Source organism: Urtica dioica, chromosome 11 (assembly GCF_054948205.1).
Source record: "Urtica dioica subsp. dioica isolate 48M chromosome 11, U.dioica_male_clone48M_v1_H2, whole genome shotgun sequence".
Lineage (NCBI taxonomy): Eukaryota > Viridiplantae > Streptophyta > Magnoliopsida > Rosales > Urticaceae > Urtica > Urtica dioica.
In genome coordinates this window covers 10,437,678-10,463,218 of record NC_142766.1, presented here as the reverse complement: position 1 = coordinate 10,463,218, position 25,541 = coordinate 10,437,678, and the positions used below count along the sequence as shown (strand labels likewise).

The following is a 25,541-nucleotide window of genomic DNA, read 5'->3' as shown; positions in this document are numbered from 1 at the left end:
CGACCGAGCCATTCACCTTAGGGAGCGCCTATCCTGTTCGTTAAGAAGGCAGATGGTTCCTTACGGCTCTGTATTGACAACCGTGGGTTGAACCAAGTAACGATAAAGAACAAGTATCCGTTGCTACGGATCAACGATCTTTTTGATCACATGAGCGACAGTGTTCTCAAAGATTGACTTGCGTTCGGGATACCATCAACTGAAGGTTCGAGATGAAGACATCCCAAGGTCGTCAGAAAAACTACGCTGGCAGGCATAGAAGACCTCTAGAGTTTGGAGCCGGAGAGAAAGTTTTTCTGAAGATCTCACCCATGCGAGGAGTTATGAGGTTTGGAAAGAAAGAGAAGCTTAGTCCAAGGTATGTTAGACCTTTTGAGATCCTTGAGCGTGTAGGCAAGACCTCTTATCGCTTGGCGTTGCCGCCATCCGTGTCCAACCTCCATGATGTGTTCCACGTGTCTACAGAAGTACGTGTCTGACCTTTCGCATGTTCTACAAGAGCAAGAGGTTGAGATCTCTCGTGAGGTCAGATATGAAGAGTCAGCTGTAGCGATTCTCGATCGCAAAGATAAAGTTTTAAGAAACAAGACCATTCCTTTAGTCAAGGGTTTGTGGAAGAGACATGCTGTAGAGGAAGCTACATGGGAGCTTGAGAGTGAGATGCAAAAGAAGTACTCTGCTCTGTTTTAAGTTTCGAGGACGAAACTCTTTTAAGGGGGTAAGGATTGTAAGGGATAAACTTTTGAATCTCGCCGTTTGTAGTTTACGGTTAATAAATGAGCTTTCGTGTGTTACAAGTAAGTTCTTGAATAAATTATGGACGTTGAAGTTTAGCGAGTTAATTTAAATTATTTTAAGGTAATGAAAAATCTCGGAATAAATAAAGGATTTATCGAGTTCGTCTCGAATAATAAATTATTTTCCGAAGAAATATGCCGGAATTTAATTTAAGAAATAAATTCTCAAGGACGAGAATTATTTCCGAGAAACCTTAAATATATTTAAATTAATCAAGAACGAACGAGAAAATTCTCGGTTCGAATCATATAATTATAATCCGTTCGGATATGGATTTAATTAAATAATTATATGAAAAGACGTGGTTGTGACAATTTTTAATGGACCCACATGAAAGGAAACAAGGAAAAGAAGGTTAAATGGGAATTTTGGAAACTTAGTTCTTATCCTTGCCAACTCAACACTTATCTTGGTCAATTACTTTGTCATTAAGTCTTCATGGCCGAGTAAAATTAAACCCACAAGCCCAAGACAAAGGAAGGACACGGGAAAAGAAAAGGAAAGGGAAAAAGAAAAAGGAAAGAAGGGAAAGGAAAGAGAAGAAGAGAAGAGAAAGAGTGAGCGGCCGAGAGGGAGAGAAAGAGAGATCGAGCGAGAGAGAGCAGAAGAGAGCGAGAGAGCGAGAGAACGAGACTGAGAAAGAGGAGAGCGACTGAGGGAGAGAACGCTCGGCCACCAGCACCAGCCCGAGACCCCAGCCCCGTGCGCGCGCCATCCAGTCGACCACCGTGCCTCGCCGTGCGCGCGACCGCTGTGAAGGTTGAGCCGCCGCGTGTTAGAGAGGACGCCGGAGGGTTCGATTCTTTCGGAAACAAGGTAAATCTCCTTGACCCGAATTGGAAACTAGGGTTTTGAGAAATTGGATTGGGGGTTTCGTGTTCTCTGTTGATTTATGAGGAATTAATGATGTTTAACTACACATTGAACTCGGTTAGGGATGGTTATGAGATGAAATTGTTGATTGAACGTAGATTTCTTTGGTTTTGAATGATTTTGGCCGAAAATGGGTTAAGGGTTGAGTTTGATTTGGGGTTTCTTGAGTCTAAACGTGGTTGACGCTTTGTGATGTGATTTGTGCTCGGTTTAGTGTTGTTTTTGTACTGGGTTTCTGTTTTGATTGTGTTTTGGCCGGGTTTCGTGTGTTGAACGTGCTTTGGCCGTGTGGTCAATTAAGTGAGTTCCTCTGTTTGAATTTTGGAATCTGTTTTGGAATTGTGTTGTACCTGGTGAGCAGATTTTGAGGCCGTGATGAATTTGAAATTTGTGAGGTTTGGTTTGGATATGGTGAATTTGAGGATTTGGGAATTTTAGTGTGAAATCATTAATTTGACTTGAGAAATTGAAAGTCGGATTTGGTCGATTTATTTTGTGAAATTGAGTTTGGAATTGGTGAGAAATGATTTGAGATTTGATGATTCTGTCGGGCTCAGGTTTTTGGGTTAGGATGATTTTAAAGTTGAAATGTGAATTTTATGATAAGGTTAAGGATTTTATGACAAGTTGGAAATGTTGTGACGTTGAGGTTTGAGTTAGATGTTCGTTTCGAGTCGGGAACTTGATTTTGGGAATTGATCGCGATGTTTGTTTTCTGAATTTCACAGCTCAGTCACAGATCGGATAGAATCGAGCGAGAGCCGGCAGAACTGAACGCGTCGAAGCCGAAGTAAAGTGAATTCAGAAAAAGTTTTTAAAGCTCGATCTCACTCGTGAGTCGTTTATCGCTTTATAGCGTTAGACTCGGGTTTCAATTTTGGATTTGAGATTTGTATTCAAGGATTATTAGTTATTTATTTAAGAATGTTCGAGAATTTAATTTCTAGTCAATTAATTCAAAATTCTCGGCTTGTGTGATTTTCGGAGTATTCATTTAATTTATTTAAGACTCGTTAAATAAGGATTTGGATTATATTTCGTACTCATTCTCTGGTACGAATTCGTACGAGTCTTGAATAAGTTTAAATTCCGAAAAGCCGGGAAATAAGTGAATTAAATTCTCGAACCCCTGAACCGACTCGCAATGAATCCTGATAACGAACCTCAAGCTTGTCATCACCTTCCGGATCATTGACTGATGAGATTTCAACTTTGGGTTTTAGTTTCTCGACGCTTCAGAACGTGATAACGCTCCAGGACGTGTAGAGTGTCGGGAAGCGTGAAAAGCAAGGGAACTCCGGAAGTCAACAGATTTTCAGACGATCTTTTCCGGGTAAGTGTGGAGACTTAAGTCAACTACATACCAAGGGAATAACCCTGTTTACTTGCATTATTGTTTGTTAGTAAACAAGAATAGGAAAAGCTTTAAAATCGAATAATCTCAAAGATTAAGGCTTCGGCCGCTTTTCCTGAAAACTTAGCGTGAGTTCGCTCAATAAGTTCAAACATGAGATTTGTGAAACCCAGCCTCTGATATGTGATATAATTTCCTTAGGCTGTGATTGACCCGTTAGAACGGGGGAGACAGGAGAGCCGTGTTTAACTCTCGAATTCAAATCGAGGGTAGAAGTACCGGGAGTCATATCCCGAGTCTTCAACCTAAAACACTAACGAGCATAAAAGGGAAATGAAATTTGTTTCAGGATTTATCCTGAGTCGCTCTCCTGTAAGTAGCATAGGTGTGTACTCTGAGTGCAGCAGAGTACCCGAACCTTAAAGAATTGTTGCGTCGATGGTACCAAAACGAAATGAACCCTGACGGGCTATGAGGGCCTGGGGGATGGCGCTGAGTACTCATTTATCGGGAAGTCGACCAAGAGTCGCACCCGATCTTAATGCCAGGTTATGAGGACCTGAAGGACGCACCTTGACGGGCTATGAGGGCCTGGGGGTTGCGCCGACGCCGAATGAAGTTGGTACCATTAGTGGATCCCAGACAAACGTTAAAACTCTTAGGCCGCCGGACGACTGCTGCTCGAAGTCTAAGGCTGGTCTCTTGTCGTTCTGAAGGTTATAGCGGGGGATGTGTGTAACCTTAAAGACGACAAGTTCTAGTTAAAGTGTATACACAAGAGTCATGCTCTAGACTTGTTAGATTTGCATCCATGCATTATTATGTGCTTGTTTGCACGTCACATGATATCACATGGCATTTAGTCGCTTTATTTTCTAAGTTAGACTCCCACTTGCTGAGTCAATCGACTCATAGTTTTATGACCCTTGGTAATGTAGAGAAGGGCAAGACGGCGATGTGAATAACAGAACTGAAGACGAAGACCGGACGTGTATCTCTTGACCTTTGGGCTAGTGGAGACTCACTCGGGATCAACCTCTTCTATAGTTATAACTATATTTTGTTGAACCCCTTCCGTAAACTACGCTCCTAAAACTATTTCCTGTAATTATACGTAAACCCAAGAGCGGTTATGTAAATATTTAGAGTCGTAGTGAGACTCAAAGTTTGAATTGAGAAAAACGAAAAATTTACCCAGGTTTTATATAACGACTTATAATACTTATATGTTATCGTATTATGTTTAATATAAGTATTGCGTTGATTATGGTTATATAATGTTATTCCTGTGGATATGAAATATATTATTATAGTGACGTTGTGACTTGTGACGTAACCCACCGTCGCGGCTCGTGAACCGGCGACGAGAGGTCGCGGGTCGTGACAATGCTCCTTGCGCTCTTTCTAGTGATCACTACTTTTCCTTAATCGGTGACGCCTAGGCAAGAACCGACGATGATCGTAGTAGACGATCCTGTTTCTGACTTTCAACGACGGCGTGTCAATGTTGCACGTGGGGCAAGCAAGATACCCTTGGCCACTCCATCCCGATAAATACGATCGAGCCAGAAAATCGTTTATCGTCCAGAGTAGCGCGGCACGCAACCGAAACACTTGATCGTTGTGCAGATGCGATGGCATGCTCGCACGAGATTCCAAGTAGTTGTGGTAGTCCGCAAATGCATGTCTTTTCCAACAAATCTACATCAAAATCACATCTTGTGTCTTTGACATGACATTCATACAGACCGAGTCTGTACGATGTGACGTACTGTTCCTTTTGGTTTAGATGGCCGAGATCGTCTTGAAATATTTTGGTCAATTTTGTATCGGATTTCCTAACCATTTCTTCGCAATCGTAAAACCAAGTTTGATTCCCCGGTGTTGATAAAGATTGTTTCGGTGGTTCCAGTCCTCGAAGTTCATACTCGAGTTGTGATATAGAACGTTTCGGTGGTTCGATTCCCCGACGTTCATACCCGAGTTTTCGTGGGTTCTAGTCCCCGACCGGGAATACAACTCTAAATCATTTTTTTGTTCAATGAAATATGTAAAGTTTGATGTGATGATCTGTAAAAGAAATGTATTTATCGTATATATAAAGCTAACCATGCAGGGAAATTTTATAATTGGTTAACCATAAAACATAGAGGATGAGAATCGTTTTTCTACTGATTCCCCCTCAAGAGTCGTTCAATAAGACTTGTCATGCGAGGAGTGACTACGCAAAAACAAAGACAAGCTCCTTGGCTCCTTAACTTATGTTTTTCCCTATTTTTTGTTGTAAGTTTCCTAAGTATATGAGATGTTATTTTGAAACTTATGGGTTGTGTATTCCGATAAATATTTGGAGTCCTAGTCATCTTTTGGTGTTACGCTCCTATCAACTCCTACACGTGGCAAGCTACTAGAAGAAGTCAACGGATAATCAGTTACAATTTCTGCAAGAAGACCGTTGGATAATCTACATAGTTGCTTGAGCAATGGTGTTTTGAGTGATTTGTAATCGGGGTGTGAGAGAGAGTTCTATTTGGTTGATAGTTGATTGATCTCAAATGTTGGATTAGGTCATTCTAGACCGAACCCGGGTAACACTGTGTGTTCATTTCTTTTCTTGCTCAAATCCGCCAAGCAAAACTAGATCGCAGAGATTACATGTGCATTAAGTAATCTTGATGATATTGAGAAATTCAAATCCGCATAGGCATTATGCCAAATTCCAATAGTAGAATATCAATAGTGAACATGAAAATATTCAGCACAACATTGGCAATGTAACATAAAACAAAGTTAACCAAGACTAAGAGACCTCAATAAAGGACTTCAAACCTGGATTAACATAGATCTACTATGAACCCCACGAAGAAACTTTGCATATGAGATATAAACACCCAATTTACACGCATACAAAAAAAAAATACAAATCTAGTGGAAGAAGGCATCCAATTAGGTTTGCTCACGTAGAAAGAGAAGAAGAGTGGGAGATCCAACAACGACTAAGGTTTAAATGATCTTGTTGTAACTTATTGAAGTATCAAGAGTTTTGACTTGATTCAAACTCAACCTCACAGCCACTTAAGAATGAACTAAAGAACAAACAATCACACACACAAAAGTTTTTCTTACCCTAGTTTGATCATAAAAAAATTACTTCCAGCTTTCTTTGATACTTTTATTGGTCAAGGTTACAATGTAATCAAGAGAAACTTAGTTAATTCTCTCATAAATTCACCAAGAATACTTTCCCTTTCAAGTTTCCTTATCTAAAGTATTTGCCATCTTTTTTCTCTAAATATTCTTGAAGTATCAAGCATTTTTACTTGATTTAAACTCGACCTCACAACCATTCTAGAATGAACTTAAGAACAAAATAATCGCACACGTTTTTTATTCTGGTTCGATTATAAAAGAACTAATTCGAGCTTTCTCTGAGACTTTTATTGATCAAGGTTACAATGCAATCAAGAACCTTAGTTTCTCTCAAACACTGACCAATAATACTTGGGAAATTGACACATATATACCTTGTGTATTAGTGAAATGTCGAATTTAACCTTTGGTGTTCAAAAATGTCGAGTTCATACCCCCAGTTTAACTAAAGTGACGAAACTATACCCTTAAATAGACAACAGTGCCACGAATATTCTTTTTATTGAATTTTTATTAAGTTTTCATTGATGTTGACTATAATATTTATGTGTAAGCACCAGTTATCTTTATTCATTCGCGCCATATATGTAATTTATTTAAAAAATTAAAAAATTAAACAATAATCTCTTAATCGTGAAAAACACAGAAAGATGCAAAAGGGTAAAAATCGACAGTTGATAGCCATAAAAATCACATATTCAAACAGAGAATACATGATTCAGAGTTGCACTTCGAATACAGAATGAAGTAATCTATTGAGAGATATGAATTTTATTATTTAAATTCAATTTAAAACTATTTTTATTTCAAAATTGAGAATATAAAAGTTAGGATATTGGTTTGAATTTGATTCGGTTTTTCTTATATAAGAGTTAATATCAATGAAAAAGAGATTTGTGATACTGTTATCTATTTCAAAGTATAATTTCGTCATTTTAGTTAAACATAAGGTATGAACTTGACATTTTTCAAAATCAAAAGTTAAATTCGACATTTCACTAAAACATATGGTATATATGTGTTATTTTTCCATAATACTTTCTCTTACGAGTTTCTTTATCTCAAGTGTTTCCCGTGCTTTACATATTACAAACCGAAATAACAACTAACTAACTTAAACTTGAGCTGACGCATGCAATAAAAAATAGCAACTAAAACCTAACTTACATTTGGAATTTTTGGGCTTGTATCAAGTGGGTTTTTTTGTTTTGTTTTGTTTTATTTTTTTGTTTTTTGTTTTTTTTTTCAGAGTGGTTTTGTTAAGAGTATTAAAAGGTTTTGGAAAAAAAAGTCTATTTTTTTTTCTTTTTGAAAAATAAATCGAATTCTTTGTTCATAGTTTTTATGAGGTTTTTTTTATCCGTGCATTGCTGTGGATTAATTGAAAAAGTAGTATTTTATAAAAAAAAAAAAAAAAAAAATCATAGTGAGCTTTAATTATACATCTGTATGATTAGAAACTAATATATGTCTAATATGACTTAGTTATAAATTCATATATATATATATATATATTATATAATTATGTAGATATATTCATTACTTCATAGTTCTTTTTTATTTTTATGTTCAGTTAAGTTCTTTAATTTATTATATTTCATCTGGTTCGTAATAATTTTTCATTTGTCTCATAAAGAGAGCTTTCAAGTTATATATTTTTTTAAAAGTGAGCTATAGATTTGCAGTATATGTGAAATAAAATATAAATGATAAAACTGTTCTTTATATTTTATTTGCACACACATAAAGCATACTTTGAAGAATATACATAGAAAAATTGACAAGCATATATTTTGTCAAAAAAAAAAAAAAAAGTGACAAGCGTGTGTGTGTATATATATATGTCCTGCGCGTTGCTGCAGAATAATTAATATATTTTAGTTTAGAGGAAAAAATATAGAGACATGTCCAAATATATTTAGGTTTGAAAAAAATGTATTTAAAATTTTTTGAAAACATTTTTATATTTTTGATAAAAAAAAAATCGGTACGAATGAACACTACTTATGTTTAGGATCCATTCTCTTATCTTTCTTAAAAAAGGTCTTTTAAAATATAAAAAATCACGAAACACTATTCATTGAACAGTGTTCGTGAGTGTACTCTGTTCCTCTCATTTATATATAATATGTTTAAATATAGGGTTCATTAGGAAAATAGTCAATTTAAACATTTGATATTGCTAAATAGTCAACGTTTGGTAAATATTATGTAAATAATCAATTTCATATATTTACAAACGTAAATCTTAAGTAAATAGCTACTGCCATATATTAAGCCACATCATCATTTATGATAATTTACCTAAGATTTACCAAACGTTGACTATTTAGTAATATCAAACGTTTAAGTTGACTATTTTTTTAATTTTTTGTTATATATAATATGTTTATTGTAGAGTCATCTCTTAAAGCTTGTTATCCATTTATTTATATATCTGAAAAATATATTCTTCTATTTAATACTTAGTGTGATATATTCAGTAAAAGTATATATATATTTTTTATAAATTTATGAAATGAATGGTTTAAATTAATATACATGTTTAAACTCTGAATGTGATCGTTTTTTTTTTTTTTGGGTGACTTTTTATAAATAAATAAGAACGAAAAATGAAAATAGAAAGGGGTGTGTAAATTATAAATGTAATCTTCGTAGAAATAGAAATATAAAGAGTTAAAAGCAAAAAGTGGGACCATGAGAGAAACTGAGTCACCGCATATCCATTGAGAGGAGACAGCAAGCAATGAGATAAAGCAAAATATCAAATGACATAAGTGCCCAGTTTTTTCTATTGCCAGCAATAATATAGTTTTGGGTAATATAGTAAACATTTTGTTAAACACAATAGAGCAACGTGGCTCCTTTTAATTGGTGTAAAAAATGGGGCCCATATTAATACTGTTCATGTGAACTCTGTTTTGGTATTGTATATAATAGGCATTTTTGTAAAAAAAAAAATGTGGCATATAGTCTTTGAATCTAGTGTAATTTTACGCATATTTCTGGCTAACGTGCTGATAGTTTCGTGTCATAACTATATGTAATTCTGTCTCAAGTACTACGGAGTGATTAATCAGTTCATTACATTACATTATACATACTTACTAACTAAAGTACTCTATCAACCAAGCTAATGGAGTCTCTGATATCAGATCATAGCTCACTCGTCTTCGCCGCGGTACTCAACAGACTCCTCGGCCTGGCAATTATCACAGACAAATCCACTGGACCCGGATGAGGACAAAACACGGACCCCATTCTCGTCGGCGTGTTGGCGACAATAGGGTTTGTTGCAGAAGCTACACTTGGGAAGGTCGAGCCAGCAATCGGAGCACAAGAGGTCGGAGCAGAGAAGCTCCTCGAGCTCATCGAGCGAGTCCACGCAGACGCGGCACTCTTTGCACCTCGCAACGCAGTCCGTGCAGGCCCGGCAGTTTGGCGAGCACCCCTCTCTCGGGCACGAAAAGACGACTCGGGGTTGATCGCATCTCGGGCAGGTTTCGAGGTCTATTGTGAGGCTGTGGCCGAGAGAGAGGAGGGTTTTGAGGTGGTGCTTTTGGATGTTGTATATGCCGTTTATGTGAAGGGTCTTTATGGATGTTAGTGGTGTCACGGCTCTTATGACTCCCTCTGCTGTCACCGCTGTGCATCCTGGTATTATCAGCTGAATCATCACACACACCCACATAGGACCATGTTAGAGAAAAATCAAATCTAATAAGATGGTGTAGCTGTGTAAGAAAGGTGAACCTGGAGTTAAGAAAATCAAACTAGTATTAATATTATTATTATTATTTTGGTTTTTTTCTATTCTGTCATAGAATTTTTCACTCACTTCAGAAAAGTTTAAAATGTATGTGTATTGAAATAAACAATGTAAATTATATTATAAACCACCAAAAATACTAATTGTTAAAAAAAAAAAAAAATTGAACTTCCGCATCCATTTTATTATATTATATTTAATCATAGTTTTTAAATTTATTTAGGTTTATAAATATTTATCAAGTTGTTTAGGTGTCCTTTATTTTATTGAAATATACTAACTATCACCATATTTAATTACTATCTTGATAAATAAAAAAAATAGTTCAATGACTACTTGAATTGAAAACCATTTCTCTTTATCTTTTATGTTATTATTATTATTATTTTATGTGGATTTCGTTTGGAGACAACTAAAATCAACCAACCATTTCTTATCCACTAAACAAAACTCAAACATGTTAATTATTAAGTCCGAATCTTCAAACACACGCACATACATATATACCTTGTCGATGAGAGGATTTGTCTGAATGATCCGTTGAAGCCCATCGTCCGTGACGTTCACACAGTCGATTAGAGCGAGTGTTCTGAGATTCCCTCTGGCCATGGAAGCCACGCGCGCGAGAGACGCGTCGGTGAGCCGCCGGCTGAGAGGCTTCTCCACCACGACGTTTTGCCAGGGAAGAACTCCGTCGTCATTTCTCACAGAGTCCCTCAGCGACGAGCACGTCTCGCTCGTCGCCAAAAGCTCTTGTACGGACAAGTAGGGCAGCACGAGAAATAGGGCTTCGTGTGGAGGTTGGCCTTGGGCCTTTGAAATGTCCATGCTATTGATATGTGCGTATGTGTTAGAGAGAGAGAGAGAGAGAGAGAGAACTAATTGATGCCAAAAGACTTGGTTGTGCATATATATAGGGACACATGGATTACCAATAGATATTTTAGGAAGAGTCGGTTTTTACTTAAGGTGCAAGTAATCAGTAAATGAGTTTGTCTAGCCAAGTTGATATATTTTAGTTCACACGTACATCGATAAGCAAAAGATAGTTGTAGCGCGTACAAACTGATGTAACTGTTTAATAGATAAAAAAAAAAAAAAAAAAAAAGGTTAAATCAGTTTTAAAAATTACAGAGAAAAGCGGGGAAACAGATAAGAGGGGAAAGAAATAAAGAGAATGAAAAAACAAAGCCTATATTTCTTCCCAAAAATGTAACAAGAATAGCCATATTTTTCCTGCACCATATTTACTTTCGCCGCAAAATCAAACTCATTTCCTCATGTTGTTATATTGGTTGGTTAAGCGCGGAAAACTGTTTCCAAAATGTCTTACATCAAGTTTTCAACCCCTTAAAAACATGTTAGCATGTTTGCCTGATCGCGTCTAATTCGATTCAATGAGTATTTTGTGCAAGTAATGTTTTAAAGTGATCCGCTTCCGATTTATTTTCGCCGAATCAATTTGAGACGATCTACTCGGAAATCATAGCCATGTATTGTGTCTAGGTTTAATTCCTATAAAAGAGATATTTTACGCTTAAGAGTTTGGTTATGCATTATGTATTTTCAAGAGTTTGTGAGTGAAAACCTATTCTGTAATTGCTAGTGTGAGTATTTCTATCTTATTCATTATCACTTATTTTTGTGCGATAGATGTTGGGTTCAAATAGTGTGATATTATAAAGAACACGTAGTTTTATAAACATAGATCAAACACTTGGTGAGTGGTTTGAGTGGAAGTGAGGGAAACTCAGATTCAGAGAGTGCTTGGGTAGAAATTCACGAGTTATCTTAGGAAAAAAAAACTAAAGGGTTAATCATTCAACTAAGAACGTTGTGTACTATTTCTACTATTACCGAGAGAATTTCATTTCCACTTGAAGTGTCATCCTCCATCCGTAGGCATCATTGGTCGAACTCGGTATTCTCTTGTGTCATTTACTTTCATGCGTTTACAATTTTGCATCTATTGCTAGTACTCATATTGTCACATATCATAAAAAAAAAAAAAAAATCACCAATGAAATCACAAAACAATAGATACATAATTTCAATTGGTCAATATCAGAGCAAGAACCCAACGTTAATACTTTCGGGGGAGAAGGAAGCACGAGTTTCGCGCCTCTCCTAGATAGGTCAAACTATGCCTACTGAAAAGCTAGAATGAGTGCATTAATCAAGCGTATTGATTATAAAACATGGAAGCCTGTTATTCATGGGTGGACTCCTCTGATAGTCACGAAAGAGGATAAGACTACTACTCCTAAACTAGAGAATGATTGGAGTCCTGAAGAAGATAAAGCTACTGCTAATTCCAAAGTGTTAGTTTATCTGTGGCATGGTTTGTTTGGCAAAACAATTTTATGTTAAAGTTGTTCGAGTGAAGCTACAAGAAGATGTTCAAGACCCGTGTTACTTGTTCTACGTTGTTCTCTCACGCGACCAAAACTGGAAACTTCCTGTTTCTCAGTTCAAAATATATTGGATATATATTATCGGACATTTGGTTTTCAATTCTGCGAGATACACGAGCGATTTGAGACTTGACCTAATATAAACTCCTTCTGAGTGAATTAAGTTGTCTCTTAGTTCTTGTTGAATAAACGTAGCCTTATTCCTCTAGCTAGTCTCTCTACACCGGAGATCTTCATCGACAACTAGCTATTGGTTCTTGCAAGTTTCTTGCCTTGATCGGACTTGGCAAGTGCGTGTTTCTGCATTGACGTACTTGATAATATTCGGGAGAGAAGATTGAGTGAAACATAGAAAATGAGTCTCTAATCTGAGGGAAGCATATATTGTAGAGGTCAAAGACGACGGTGTTTTCAAAAGGGAATTTTGTCAAACTTAATACTCATATTCTTTTGACGATTGATTTTAATGGATTATTTTCACCCGGATGCATCAGTGGCCCTGTGTAGGTTATTTATACCGAACAGGGTTACCAATTCTCGTGTGTCCTTATTGCTTTCTGCTTGATTGTTTTGTTTGTTTATCATCTTGATTAAAACTGATAAAAGCAATCAGTTGTTCAATAAAGATGCCGAATAATTTTTTTTTAAATGAAACATTATATAACGTGTATTAAATGCAAAATTTTGCAGATCAAACGTTGGCTACAAGTTTTGTTAGCCAAATTCTAGTAGAGGATAATATAGTAATTAACTTTGTAAATGATTAAGCCACATCATCATTTTTTGCTAGAATAGAAACTTGGACGAAACATTAGCTAGATTGCAATATCAACGTTTCAAGTGACTTAGTTCGACTAATTTTTCTAATATATTTTTAAGGGAGATATATGCTATTTATATTAAATTGAGTGAAGATATAGACATTTTTAAAAACTGAGGGAAAAATCTTGCATTTCAATTAAGCACATTTCAATTAAGCACGAGAGATAATGTTGATATTTTTCCACAATGTAATTGCTGATGAAAATACTGAACCGAGTATAATAATAAGAACTAGTGGATGAAGTTCTTGCAGACGCCAACAAAAATTACAAAAAAAAAAAAAAGAATAAAACATTATTTATACTGAGTTCATGAACAAATAATATTTGTCCGATTACATTTTGATTACTATAACCTCAGAACAATTTCCACATTACAAAATCTTGTAAAGAAAGAGAGCAAAACAATTTCGTAAATTCATGTACAGTAAACCAGATCAGTTTCCACTCGATGTATCGGGTCTTGCACCAAAACCATATCCGGCGAATTTTCAGTACACTTTCCAAGTTACAACTCCAAGCTTGAAGAAATTCGACCCTGAAACAAAACTAGAACTGCCCAGACAGAACGGAATTTACTGATCCTGCTAAAGACAATCAGAACTTTTAGCCGTTCCTTTAGCTTTCATAGTTTGTTTTTTCTTTCTAAATCAGTATCAAATTATGCTACCATTTTTCTTGTTTTGAACAAGACATGCTCGTCCACATCGCTATAATTATTGCTTTTTACACTGCAACATCCGTACGGCTGATTCAGCTAGGCAAAGCTCTCAAAATAAGCCCAACTTTGCGGTCCCCATTGAAATGAAAGAACTGAACATCTAAGGCGAAGGCGAATCAAGAGTCGGACTTGGAGGCAGTGAAAGATGACAAAAGGCCTGCAGCTTGGGCAGGCAATATATCACCAAATGTCGACATAGCCGAGGTCGATCGGTCTTTGAAAATGCCCACTTGCCCATCTGTTAGTATGGACCCCAACTTCAGCGTGCTGCCTCCAAACTTGCTCCCGACCTGTCGTCACAAAAAAAATCACATTCAACAATGTATCCACCAATAAATTCAGTAATCAAGGATACTGCAACTTCAATATCTTCTTCTAATATGAGCATAGACCATGAATTCAATGTGCACAAGTAAAAGGGCAATCAATTTTCCCTTGGCCATTATCTATCAAACCAACCTTGAATACAAACACCTAGACATTCGCCTCTTTTAGCGTCTTCTTTTGGTTTGTACAAATTTTTTATCCAAAAAAGTTGGTAATTTAGGGTAGTTGAATGTAGATTCTGAACGTAAAGATTAATGTTTTATGAGTTGTCTCTACGAAGTTCGATTTTGATTTTTACCTGCATGAAAGATTTTAAGAATGGTGTTGCAACCCCAAAACTAGAGTTGTCATCCATGTCAATCTTCTCTGAAAGCTCTGGATTTGTATATACTTTCCAAGAACTTCTTGAAGAGATATCTTCTGACGACATTGAAATCGATGTGTTTGTCTTCCCTCTTGATGATAATGCTGGGGCACTGCATGAGCAAAGCCAAAAGGATTGTCAAACTCAATACCATGGAAAGAAACAGAAATGTTTGGGAGTTGATCGAGGAAAAATCAACCAAAAGATTCGAGAAAAACGTTTAATAGATTCCGAAGAACAAACCTGATGGGGAGGTATTTGAAGCGTGGAACAGAAGAGCATCTCATGATATTGGACTCCGAATTAGTCGGTAGTTTCTGAACAGTATCGGTATACATGCGGTTGAGTTGCACAAAGAAACCAAAGAGAACAGCATGCCTTTGGTATGATTGTCTCTCGTTCTCCCAAAGATACGGCTCATACCTTAAAGATATTTAAAGAATTATAAAAGAGTATCAAGTTAATACTAATTTGATTTTGAAGTAGGAAACATAAAATTTCATATTGAAAAAAAAAAATAGACGCCCATAACTCAATCATTAAACAAAGAAAAGCCAGAAACAGGATAAATAAAAATGGCAGTCTTTCCAGCTCACGAAAGTTGTGAATTGCATCGAGGGAATACTACTTGAAATTCCTCATTAATATTTTCACTCCAAAATTATTTATCAAACCAGCTTCCCCAAATGAAACAGCAATTAAATTTTTGCACAAATGCATTCAACTATATTTCCATCTCTAGTAGACATTATGTTTCCTTGATTTGTAGAAAACCAATAACAAATTTATTTTGCGTTTCTCTTAACAATTAAGTTTACCAAATTTTCTACTAAACTAAATTTATCTACTACACAGCCAAAGTGAAATCAGAGCCACATCATCTCATCCACTAGTGTCTCACTTGATAGAAGGTGAGGCAATAGAGTTGGTATATCAGTTAGTATACAAAATTGGCTTCCATGCAATTAATATAAAACAAAGACAGTCAAGAAAAAAAATGAAGACATATTCTAGTAAATTAGCTCAGAAACTAGAATAAAGGGGAGCTTTAAGCATAATCCTAAGAGCACAGAAAATGGAAAAAAGGAAGAAAACATGAATAAAAGAACGTCGGCACTCAAGTAACTCAGGCAGTCACTATGTAAGTTTCATTTCCAGAGGATACTACAACATCATAACTTCAATCATGTAGAAACACTTACGTAAGCCAATCGATGGGATCCAAAGTTTGTGAAAGTCTAGATATTAAACCATCAATATGTTCTCGGACAACTGACTTCGTCTGATTTTTGTTCTGCTTCCTTTTGAAGGGATTTTTTACTCTTGCACCTCTCACCGATTCCTCGTTGACTGTGGAATCACCACCAGAGAGAACATCGGCAACAAATCTCAAGTCTAACAAGACCTGCAAAACTCCTTTCTCAGACACTTGAGGTCCGCTGACCTCTCTGGCAGAGATAAAGTCCCCATAAATACTGATTACCTACATATAATAATGAAGTTGAAAGGTGGTTACTTTTATTGAACAGCAAAATTAAGAGCTTCAAGACGATTCAAAAATGTAATAATTAGAGGTCTGGCTGCATCATGTGCAGACTGTAGTTTTTCTTGTGTAAACTTTCATTTGTTCGGCATAGAGGTGTAATTCTTAATGATAATATAAGCAGCAGGTTTTGGTGAGTACTTATTTTTCTTTCTTTTAAGAGAACATGTAAACGAGAATAAATCATCCGATCCATAGTAATATAGACATAATTAATACAGAATAGAGGAAAATGTTCCCAAACAATCAATTCCATACAACAGAGAAGTGGATACATGGGTTGAGTTATAATATTATGTACATGGTGCAAGTTTGTGCACATATTCGTAGTAATTTTGAAGAGTGCCTGTACTTTTGTTTAGCCTTTTATATATACTTTTGATAGGAGTTGCTCTATTTCTAAGTCAGTTCTTTTCTCCTTCAAGTGGAGTTGTTCCTTTTCTCATAAAGAGAGAGGAAAAAAAGGAACAGTAGTAGATAACAGAATACACAACTGAGCAAAACGTGGTAAATACAAATGAATACTATGGAAATTTACTTACTCTCTCCAAAAGGCTTAAAGTAATTTTTTGCAAAATTGTTCTGTCTAGTACATGACCTCCAATTCGGTGAATTTCTTCACATGCGCGGAACAAAAAGGACACAACATAGAGAGATGGCATGGATGGGAGCAATATTTTCATTTCTCCGGGGTTATCATCGGATTGCTCTTGCTTCACTACCGTCTCTTCCCAGCCCTGCCCAATTTGTTCAGAAAATCAATACATTTCCATTCTTGATATATAAAAAAAATTAATTAGATGTAAAACTAGAATAAGCAACTAACTGTCGATCCATGTAAGATCAAAACAAAACACGCCAAAAATTAAGCAATGCAGTCTTGGAATTAGTTATCTCACAAAGGCCTCATGGAGTCCGATCAGGCTAGATACTCTTACAGTCCCAACATCAATTCTGGCAAATTTTTTGCTTTTGTACATTCTACAATTGCATTTCTACTTCCTGATTTCTATTGCAAAAACATTTCATATCAGACTTCGTGATACCTGTTATTCTTACTAACGAAGATAAGGCATCAGTTTGTTAATTGATTGGAGCAGCTAGTTTTTGTACAACAAAATGCAATCTTTCTCGCAAAGGGAGCGCCAAAACTTGTGAACGTAGCATAATTAAATGTTCATAAAAAATGAAAAAAAAAACCCATTTGTTCCCAAAAAAAAAAAGCGGCACTCACCCGCAAGGGAGATGTCGACGACAAAGCATCGTCTTCTCGAAGATCACGAGATAGGATAGTGGAGAGCTCATTTGACAACCACGATATCCACAAGCCATGAGCTCTGATGCAAAGGTCTCGTAAAGTCGAAGTGAGTTCTTCGAGCTTGGGGCTTGCAATATCACCCGCTCCAAGCAAAGCTGTGGTGGCAAGCGAAGTCTGTCTTTTAGCAGAAGTGGGTGTTCTCCTTCCGGGACTGTCAAGAGCGGCGGTGGGAGAATCAGATCCGCCCCCAGCTCGCCTCATCAAAGAAGGCAATCTATCGAAAACCGCAGACATGCCTTCCTTAACCCAGAACCTCGGTGGGCCGAGCACTACGGGGACGTGCCTGGAGTGGTTCAGGAACGCAAACAAGAGTCGTCCGATGAAGAGAGCTCTCTCGACAGTGACCGGGGCAGGAACGGCTTGACTGTCCTTGTCTTTCCCCTTTTTCATGGTTGAATCCAAACTATGAAGCTCGTCTTGGAGCTCTTTCAATATGGTCGACAGGCTGTCGTAACACCTGGACTGCAGATACGGTGCCAGAGCCTGTAATCTAATAGACGCCTTTGGAGATTCCAAGAAACACAGGAGATCCTCGACGAGGCTCTGGCAACACCCATCAACGGCATCTCTGATCCCGCCGATCTGGGGACCGAGATACGCGTCGAGGCAAGTCTTGAACTCGTTGTCTTCGCCGGCACGGGGATTCCCTCTCGACAACCCGGGAACCCTTTTGGGGCCAGAGTCCACGAACCACACACTGCCGCCGCCGCTGCCGGTCTCTCCTTCCATTTTCACGGCTACACCCATTTCTCCGAACCTCGAATCGACGATGGCCTTCATTCTTCCGACGAAGGTGGCCTCGAATATGTCGTCCCACAGATTCGAATCGTCTCCGAGCACGAGCTCGCGGGTGCGGCTCCAAGGCAGCTCGATGTCGGACCCGAAGACGTTCTTCAGCCACTCGAGGCTCCCTTCCAAGACCTCCTTGCTCTCCATCGCCTCTCTGATGGCGGCCTCCGCCTCGGCCAGCTCCTGGCCGCTGCCGACCGTGTCGATCAAGAACCTTCCGTCGACTGTCCCCACCATCTCTCTCCCACACTCCCTCACCCAATCCCCGCAAGCCTGGGCGATGCGGTCCCTCTCCAGAACCACCATCGCCGACTGGAGCTTCTCCCTGAACTGGCTCCACAGCTTGATCTCCTCTTCCGGGTCGGGGATTCCGCCGAAGAGCTGAGTCGCGGGAGGCGAGCCCAGCACCACCTTGTAGAACATAGGCATGTCGTTGAGGACCCGCAGGAAGAGCTCTCCGGCCTGAGCGACCGTGACCTGGATCACTCTCAGGGCGTCGCAGAGCACCGAGACCACGCCTCCGCGGCCGGCCAGGGCGTGGGAGACCCAGGCCCTCCGCGAGTCGAGGAAGAGCGCGAGCGCCTTCTCCGGGGAGAGCTCGTCGACGACGGCGACGGCGGCGAGCGCGTCGGCGTAGGCGGCGACGGGGAGGTCCCCCGGGGTTGCGGCGGCGGCGAAGAGGCGGTCCCGCGCGCGCTGGGAGATCTGCGCCTTGAAGCCGTCGACGATCTGCAAGTGGTGCTGAAGCAGAGGGAAGCGGTCCTGCTCTTCCTGGCTGAGACGGAGGTGCTTGGAGCGCACGAACCTCGCCGCGGCGTCGAGGAACATGGACTCGTCGAGGCACGCCCAGATGTTCTCCGGTGTGTCGACGAGGTACTTCACGCGGCACGCAATGCCGTAGATCCGCGATCGGGATCGGGACCCGAGGCGGTCCGGAGCGTCGGCGGTGTCGACTCCTCCGGGGTCCGACATGGCGGCGATGGAGGCTCGGACGGCGTCGAGGTTGTCGGAGATGGCGCGCGAGGAGTCCTTCATCCGGAGGATGGAGTCGGCGGAGTCGATGAGGTCGCGGTAGCGAGTGCCGACCAGTAGCCGGAGCTCCTCCTGCTTCTGCTGGATGTGGGAGCGGGTGGTTGACTCGGCGGCTCTGATCTCCGAGATCGGCTTCGTCCGGAACAGCGACTCGGCGTCGCGATAACCGACGCCGCTCATGGCGGCCGACCTTTCTTCCGTCGTCGGAGCAACGGTGACTCTCATTGTCTCTTCTCTTTTTCTTCTTCTTCTTCTTCTTCCTCCTCTGTCCTTCTTTCTTTCTTGACTTTGCCTTGTTCTATAGATCTCACCAGACTACCGGAGTCGATCTCCAGATCCAAACGACGTGTCGTACAGATTAAGACTCGAGCAAACCAAAATAACGACGATGGAGTGACTGTTAGTTTTCTACCTGATTTGTGTTTTATTATGATGGCCGTAGTGGTTTGGGGTTGTTCGGTAGTTAACTCAAACAGTTTTTATTTTCTATTTTTTAATTTTTGTAGTTGTACTGAAAAATTATTTTACGGTTGTTTTCAAAAAGCTGTTTGGTACAGTTTTCATTTTTGTTTTTGAGAAATTGAAAAAACTGAAAAAAGTGTTTGGTAAAGTTTTCATTTTTGTTTTTGAAAAAATGTAAAGAGAAGATGAGGAGAGAAGGAGAAGAATTTTTTTTTTTTTTTTTTTTTTTTTTTTTTTCAAAAAACACGTTTTATTTGTTTTCAGTTTTCTTTATTCTTTTACAAAACAACTTCAAAATTTTTTAAAAAAATTTTCCAAAAATTTTACCAAACACAATTTTCACTTTTTGTTTCTTATTTTTTTAACTCAAAACACTTTTTGAGTTGATTACCAAACATAGCTTGAGTTCCTTATTTTTACCACTGAAATGAAGATAAATGTTTCTAACGATAATGTTAAATGAAAAATCCAACCTTCTAGACTTAGTTTAAAATCTAGCTACATTTACTTACGTGGCCTGTAGTATTTTACATAATTATCTTTAACATTTTCATACGTTAATTTTGTTAAATGACTAATTTATCTAAAATAACTGAAACGTTGGTTAGTTCCTTAAAATCAAATTTAAAAATGACTAGATAACTACGACGCCCCAAAGCTTTTTATTTTAAAATTAAGCATGAAATTTGGTACTGAGCAAATTGTATCTTTTATTTATTTATTACACTGCTACTGTGAAAAAATGGTGGTAGTTTTGGAACAATTAAACGGAAAGACTGGGTATTTGAAGAGGGTGGCCAGTGACAATCATAGAGCAGTTGTCTCCGGTTGAGTCTCAGCGAAGAAGAAGCGTAGCCGGCCCTCGCTGAAGCAACTAGCTTGCTCTAAACATGTTCGATCAGAATTGGCGGTTGAGCTTCTCTTGACAAATCACGCGAAGGCATAATATGAATTAGGGAATAAAGAACAAGATGAAGAGGAATATGGCTTGGTCCAGAAAAACACCACCCACTTGACACTCATCGTTTCTACATCTATGGATGAGACGAGTTCGAACCCTACATCTACAACGGTGAACCTTGAGGAGCAAGGTCTCCGAGCCCAATGTTAGGGCTAATCTGGAACGTTCAGGGGTTAACCAACCCTCGGATGTTATGGGCCCTCCTATCCCAAGTGGATAGCCACCAATCGGACTTCGTATTTTTGTCTGAGAGTAAGTTGTCGTGAGGGAGATCAGATGGAGTAAGGGTGACGTTAGGGTTTGACAATTGCCTCAATGTCCATCATGTGGGTCTAATTGGAGGATTACTAATATTATGGAAAGATTCGACCACATATCGAGTTGGCTCGCACTCCTGTTATCACATCGAGAGTTATATTGAAGATACGAGTACAATAGGATGGAGATTTGTGGGCTTATACGGCAACCCGGTTGCCTCGCAAAGCCGTTACTCATGGGATCTCGTTCGCATGTTATGGTTCATGCATCTTGGGCCATGGCTTTATGGAGGTGATCTCAACGAGGTTCTCTCTAACGATGAGATTCTCGGGGGTGGTCTGTGTTGTCAATGGTGCCTATAAGAAGAGTAGTAGTCCTTATTTATGCACATTTGATGTAATAAAGTCTCACGAAGACTCTTGCTTGTAACTGCTGAATTATTAATAAAAGTTGAAACGTTCATTCATTCTTCCTTGTCTGTTTAAAGCTTTATGATAAACTATTGTCTTTTTTCCTTAAACAAACCTAACAACAAATGAAGAGTCAAATATAGATTTGCATGAACAAACTCTTCATGGTTTGCTTAAAACTGTATATTCACAATCTAAGGGTCAAAGGGCTATTGATCCCAGTATGATTGTTAGGAGAATCTATGATGTCTAGTTATGGGACATTGAGAGTTGGAGACTCTATAGTTCTTCTAGATATTTTATGAAGGTACTGAATTGACCAGTGCACTTTTAGAGACAGAATAAGAACAAACCATTTAACCTCTTATGTCTCGAAGTCACTACGTATGAATTGCATCGTGCTTACCTCAATCCTGAAATGAGACGTGTCATTTCATAGCTTACGTATTCTCATTTGAGAAAATCAGAGTTCTAGATTCACTGTGTGATATAGGCAAGACCTATTGGTGAAGTACTAATTTATGAAGATGTCATGAGTAACTTTGTGAAGATCTCATAGATATGGAATTCATGTACAAGATTGCTGAAATGCAATGTATATCACCTCATGCTTTGTTCCTTGGGAATGTGAATAAATGAACTGGCCAGTGTCCAAATTGAGTCATGACTCTTTTGGATGAATCAATGTAACTTGTTAGCTCCTCGTCAATACATTGTTTATAACTTATTCACAAACGACAAATGAGTTGAGGAAATAACAGCTAGAAGAGTAAAATGGTAATTTTGTAAATCTCATCTAGTTGATGATATTCATGAAGGGTAAACATAGATAATATTCAGTGGATCCACTAATCACAATTAAGTTGAATTCTTGAGTAGAAAATAAATTCATTTGAACAGAGAGATTCTCAGTGTCAACTCTTTAGTGGAGTCAGTTGACATTAATCTAAACTCGAAAAAGGTTTGTGAACTTTTGAGTCCAAGTATGTTAGCTCAAGCTTTGTTCATTTGGATCCATGGGGTCACTGTCACAAGTCATTTCGACTAGGATTAGTTAAACTAGAAGCTAAGTCAAAACAAGAACTAGACAAGTTTTACGAAAATTGTCTAAGGGGTATTTTTGTCTTTTTGGACACAGGATGGAATGAATGTCAATAAATAAGTTTTTTGACATTGTCATATGATGACAACGAATTTAAACCACACGGCCATTTCAATGTATTTGGGCCTTGAGGATTGAATTTCATTTGATGGAATTTTACTTGAAAATTCTTAATGGGTTTTTCTTATGTTGTCATGAACAAATGAAGAAATATCTAGAAGCTCCTTCTAGAAGCCCTTGACCGTCCAACCTAAGGAGAGAATAAGAGTTTATTTTGTACATTGATGTATGAAGATACTTGCCAAAAGAAAAAGAGGAAACAAATTTCCTCTATGAGGAAAGTGACATGGACGGCCAACCAAGAGCAAACAAAAGAGGAAACAAATCCAAGACCTTCTAGAAGAAAGCTTGGACGTGTGAAATGAAGGAAGGGGAAGCAAATATTTGCTCATGAATATGTGATATTCTATAGAAAAGAGAAAACTACATTTTGAAGGTAATCCTCCTCTTATAAATACCCCACCTCATTCAAACTCACAACATACAATTTCGAGATTGAAAGTCTCTCTCTCTCTTCTTTGTGGCCGCCCCCCTCTCTCTCTCTAGAATTCCCTTTTCGTTTTTGTTTTTGGCACCTAGGTCCACATTTGACCTAGCGTTTTGTTTTAGCTCTTCGACTCTAAGACTTGTTCTTGAGTCGTCGTGTTTAAAAGTGTTCACACACTAAATCCTTCTTCCCTCGAGTGATTCATGTGATAGAAACTTTCGTGGTTACTCGAATTCCCGAAGAACGAAGAAAGGCGAGCTACGTGGGGAGACGAGCGATTCAACTTCCACAAGCTTATCAATGATCAAGCTACGTAAAGGTTAGTAAACGAGTAATTGCTCTTAAATAGTTTTAATTTAAAATAACATGTGCTTGCTCTTTGTCTAGGTTAGTAAAAATCGTTTTTACTTGTTTAAAGAAATTTTTATATTCCGCCGCTTGAAGAAGCGTTAAGCTTTTCTTAATCCTAGATCTATTCCAACAGTCTGAGGGAGCCGAGACTGATGCAGGCCTTTCGGAAAGTATTAGACAATTGTGATCTCTAAGACATGCATGCCTTTATTGGGAGACCATTCTCAAGGAGAAGAGAAGAGCCTTATAGAGTAATTCAAGATAGATTAGACCGTTGTCTTGGGAGCTCTAACTTTCTCGATCTTTTCCCGAATGCCAAAGTTCTCCATTTGAACTTTTCGAATTTAGATCATAGTAGGCTGTTGCTACTAGACACCCACAGTTTTGTAGGAGGTGGACTAAGTCACAAAAGAATAGGGGTCAACCGTTCTTTTAAAGAAGCGTTGTGCAATGAAGAAGACTGAGAATAGATGGTTCGGGAGACTTGGACGGCGTAGGGAAACGCGAAGACTCTGTCGAACATTTGGAGTGGTCCTTAATGATTGTGGTAGAGAGTTGAGGTAGTGGGGTAGATAGAAGTTCCAGCTTCTCAAGCAAAGGATTGAGAGGCAAAAGCTCGTCCTCTCAAAGCTGGAGAACATGACCGGGCAAATGGATATGCAGGCCTTTCGTAGAGAGGATAGACAATTGGATGCGATCTTGGAGAAAGACGAGCGACACTGGAGACAGAGGAGTCAAGTGACATGGCTCAAATACGGGGATCAAAACTCCTGCTTTTTGTTAGGAATCTTGCCCACAAAAGGGTATTATGATAATTCCTTCTAAATGGTATTATACTAATTGTTATGGGTCATAATCAATAATAGAATAGATGTGTTAGTATATGATATTGTATAACAACATTCGTCAAACCGTTAGCCATTTGAATTAACTGGGATTATATATATATATATATATATATATATATATATAAAAATCTGATGCGAGAGATATAAGTCTCGGGTGGAGTGCTTAAACTAGTCAGTGATCAATCTATGCCTGATTAGCTAGATTTGAGATCACATATGCTGTTTGCAAGTAGATAGGTTTATTAAGTGGGAGCATACTGTGCATTTGGTCTGTACAGGACCTGAACATGATGCGATTAAGTACATCGTTTAAGTGACTATTACGATGGGACGTATATCACAATCATAATTGATGACCATTGTGTAGATCAACCTAAATCTTGAGGTGCTCATGGAATTCAAGGTTGTATACTTTGCTCTTTGATTCATTCGGTCACAACTACAAAAGATGTTTATATATTTATGTTTTGGGAGACCAGAGGTATGATAAGCTAAGGATGGGAAACATCAAAAGTGGAATCCAGCTCTTAATAAAGAGAGTCAATGTTCGTTCACCTGATAGTCGATTCCAGAACCGTTAAATTGCGCGCACATTTGCACTATGAGTGGCAAATGAATATTTCGTTGGGGGAATCAGTGAAACTCAGGGCTCATAAGTGACTCGAGGATATAACGGTATATTTGACCCTTTCGTGTCACAAGTTGAACCTAGATGGTGGACTATGTGTAGTGGCTATATCAATGGACACGTTACCTAAAGGATCGTGTAAATATAATTCTGATATCTTCGAGAGGTTCAGTCTTGGGATTATAGTGGAATATCACAAAGATTTGATGAAACGAAAGTAAGAGAGATAACAGTGTATATCCTCTCGCTCGTGTTCATCTAGCTTTGAGCTATTAGGTTCATCATCCCCTAATCGGCTCCGACAAGATGGACACGGATACACCTATAGTAAATATGAGATTTGACTACGAGTTCACAAACACGGTTTTAACTGTAACACTCTTCGATGATGTAAAAAGTTATTAACAGTTAAGTAACTTTGAGAAATATTACTTGGATTTAAATGAGGATTTAGAGAACATTTAAATCAGCCCACAAGGCCTAGAGAGGCTTGTGGTAGGCATGTACTACGTGTACATGAGCCTTGAATTTATTTGATCAAAGCCCAATAGGATTGAGACTTATCTCAAATAAGAAATAAATATTGTATATTAAATATAATCTGATTTGATATATATTTAATATAGTAGTTATTTATGAGAGCATCATGAAGATATTTTCTACTATTCTATTTATAGAATAGTATATCTTATTATGAGAAA

General features: G+C 38.3%; 2 protein-coding genes and 1 long non-coding RNA gene across 3 annotated transcripts; 1 reads left to right on the top strand and 2 right to left on the bottom strand.

Moving 5' to 3' along the window:
• The first annotated feature begins 1,075 nt into the window (after nucleotides 1-1,075).
• LOC149381134 (uncharacterized) lies at nucleotides 1,076-2,653 on the top strand. The gene is made up of 2 exons (XR_016293889.1): nucleotides 1,076-1,614; nucleotides 2,400-2,653. It is a non-coding gene; the product is annotated as an uncharacterized LOC149381134 (long non-coding RNA).
• A 6,436-nt stretch (nucleotides 2,654-9,089) lies between these two features.
• On the bottom strand, nucleotides 9,090-10,819 carry MEE11 (RNI-like superfamily protein). Its single transcript, XM_089600984.1, has 2 exons — nucleotides 10,452-10,819; nucleotides 9,090-9,842 (listed from the first exon to the last, which is right to left on the bottom strand). The coding sequence occupies exons 1-2, from the start codon at nucleotides 10,770-10,772 to the stop codon at nucleotides 9,339-9,341; spliced, it is 825 nt and encodes a 274-aa protein (XP_089457110.1). The 5' UTR covers nucleotides 10,773-10,819; the 3' UTR covers nucleotides 9,090-9,338.
• A 2,638-nt stretch (nucleotides 10,820-13,457) lies between these two features.
• LOC149381132 (Vps51/Vps67 family (components of vesicular transport) protein) lies at nucleotides 13,458-19,687 on the bottom strand. The gene is made up of 6 exons (XM_089630307.1): nucleotides 17,369-19,687; nucleotides 16,677-16,871; nucleotides 15,794-16,074; nucleotides 14,835-15,014; nucleotides 14,526-14,703; nucleotides 13,458-14,190 (listed from the first exon to the last, which is right to left on the bottom strand). The coding sequence occupies exons 1-6, from the start codon at nucleotides 19,496-19,498 to the stop codon at nucleotides 14,017-14,019; spliced, it is 3,138 nt and encodes a 1,045-aa protein (XP_089486433.1). The 5' UTR covers nucleotides 19,499-19,687; the 3' UTR covers nucleotides 13,458-14,016.
• Between the last annotated feature and the right edge of the window lie 5,854 nt (nucleotides 19,688-25,541).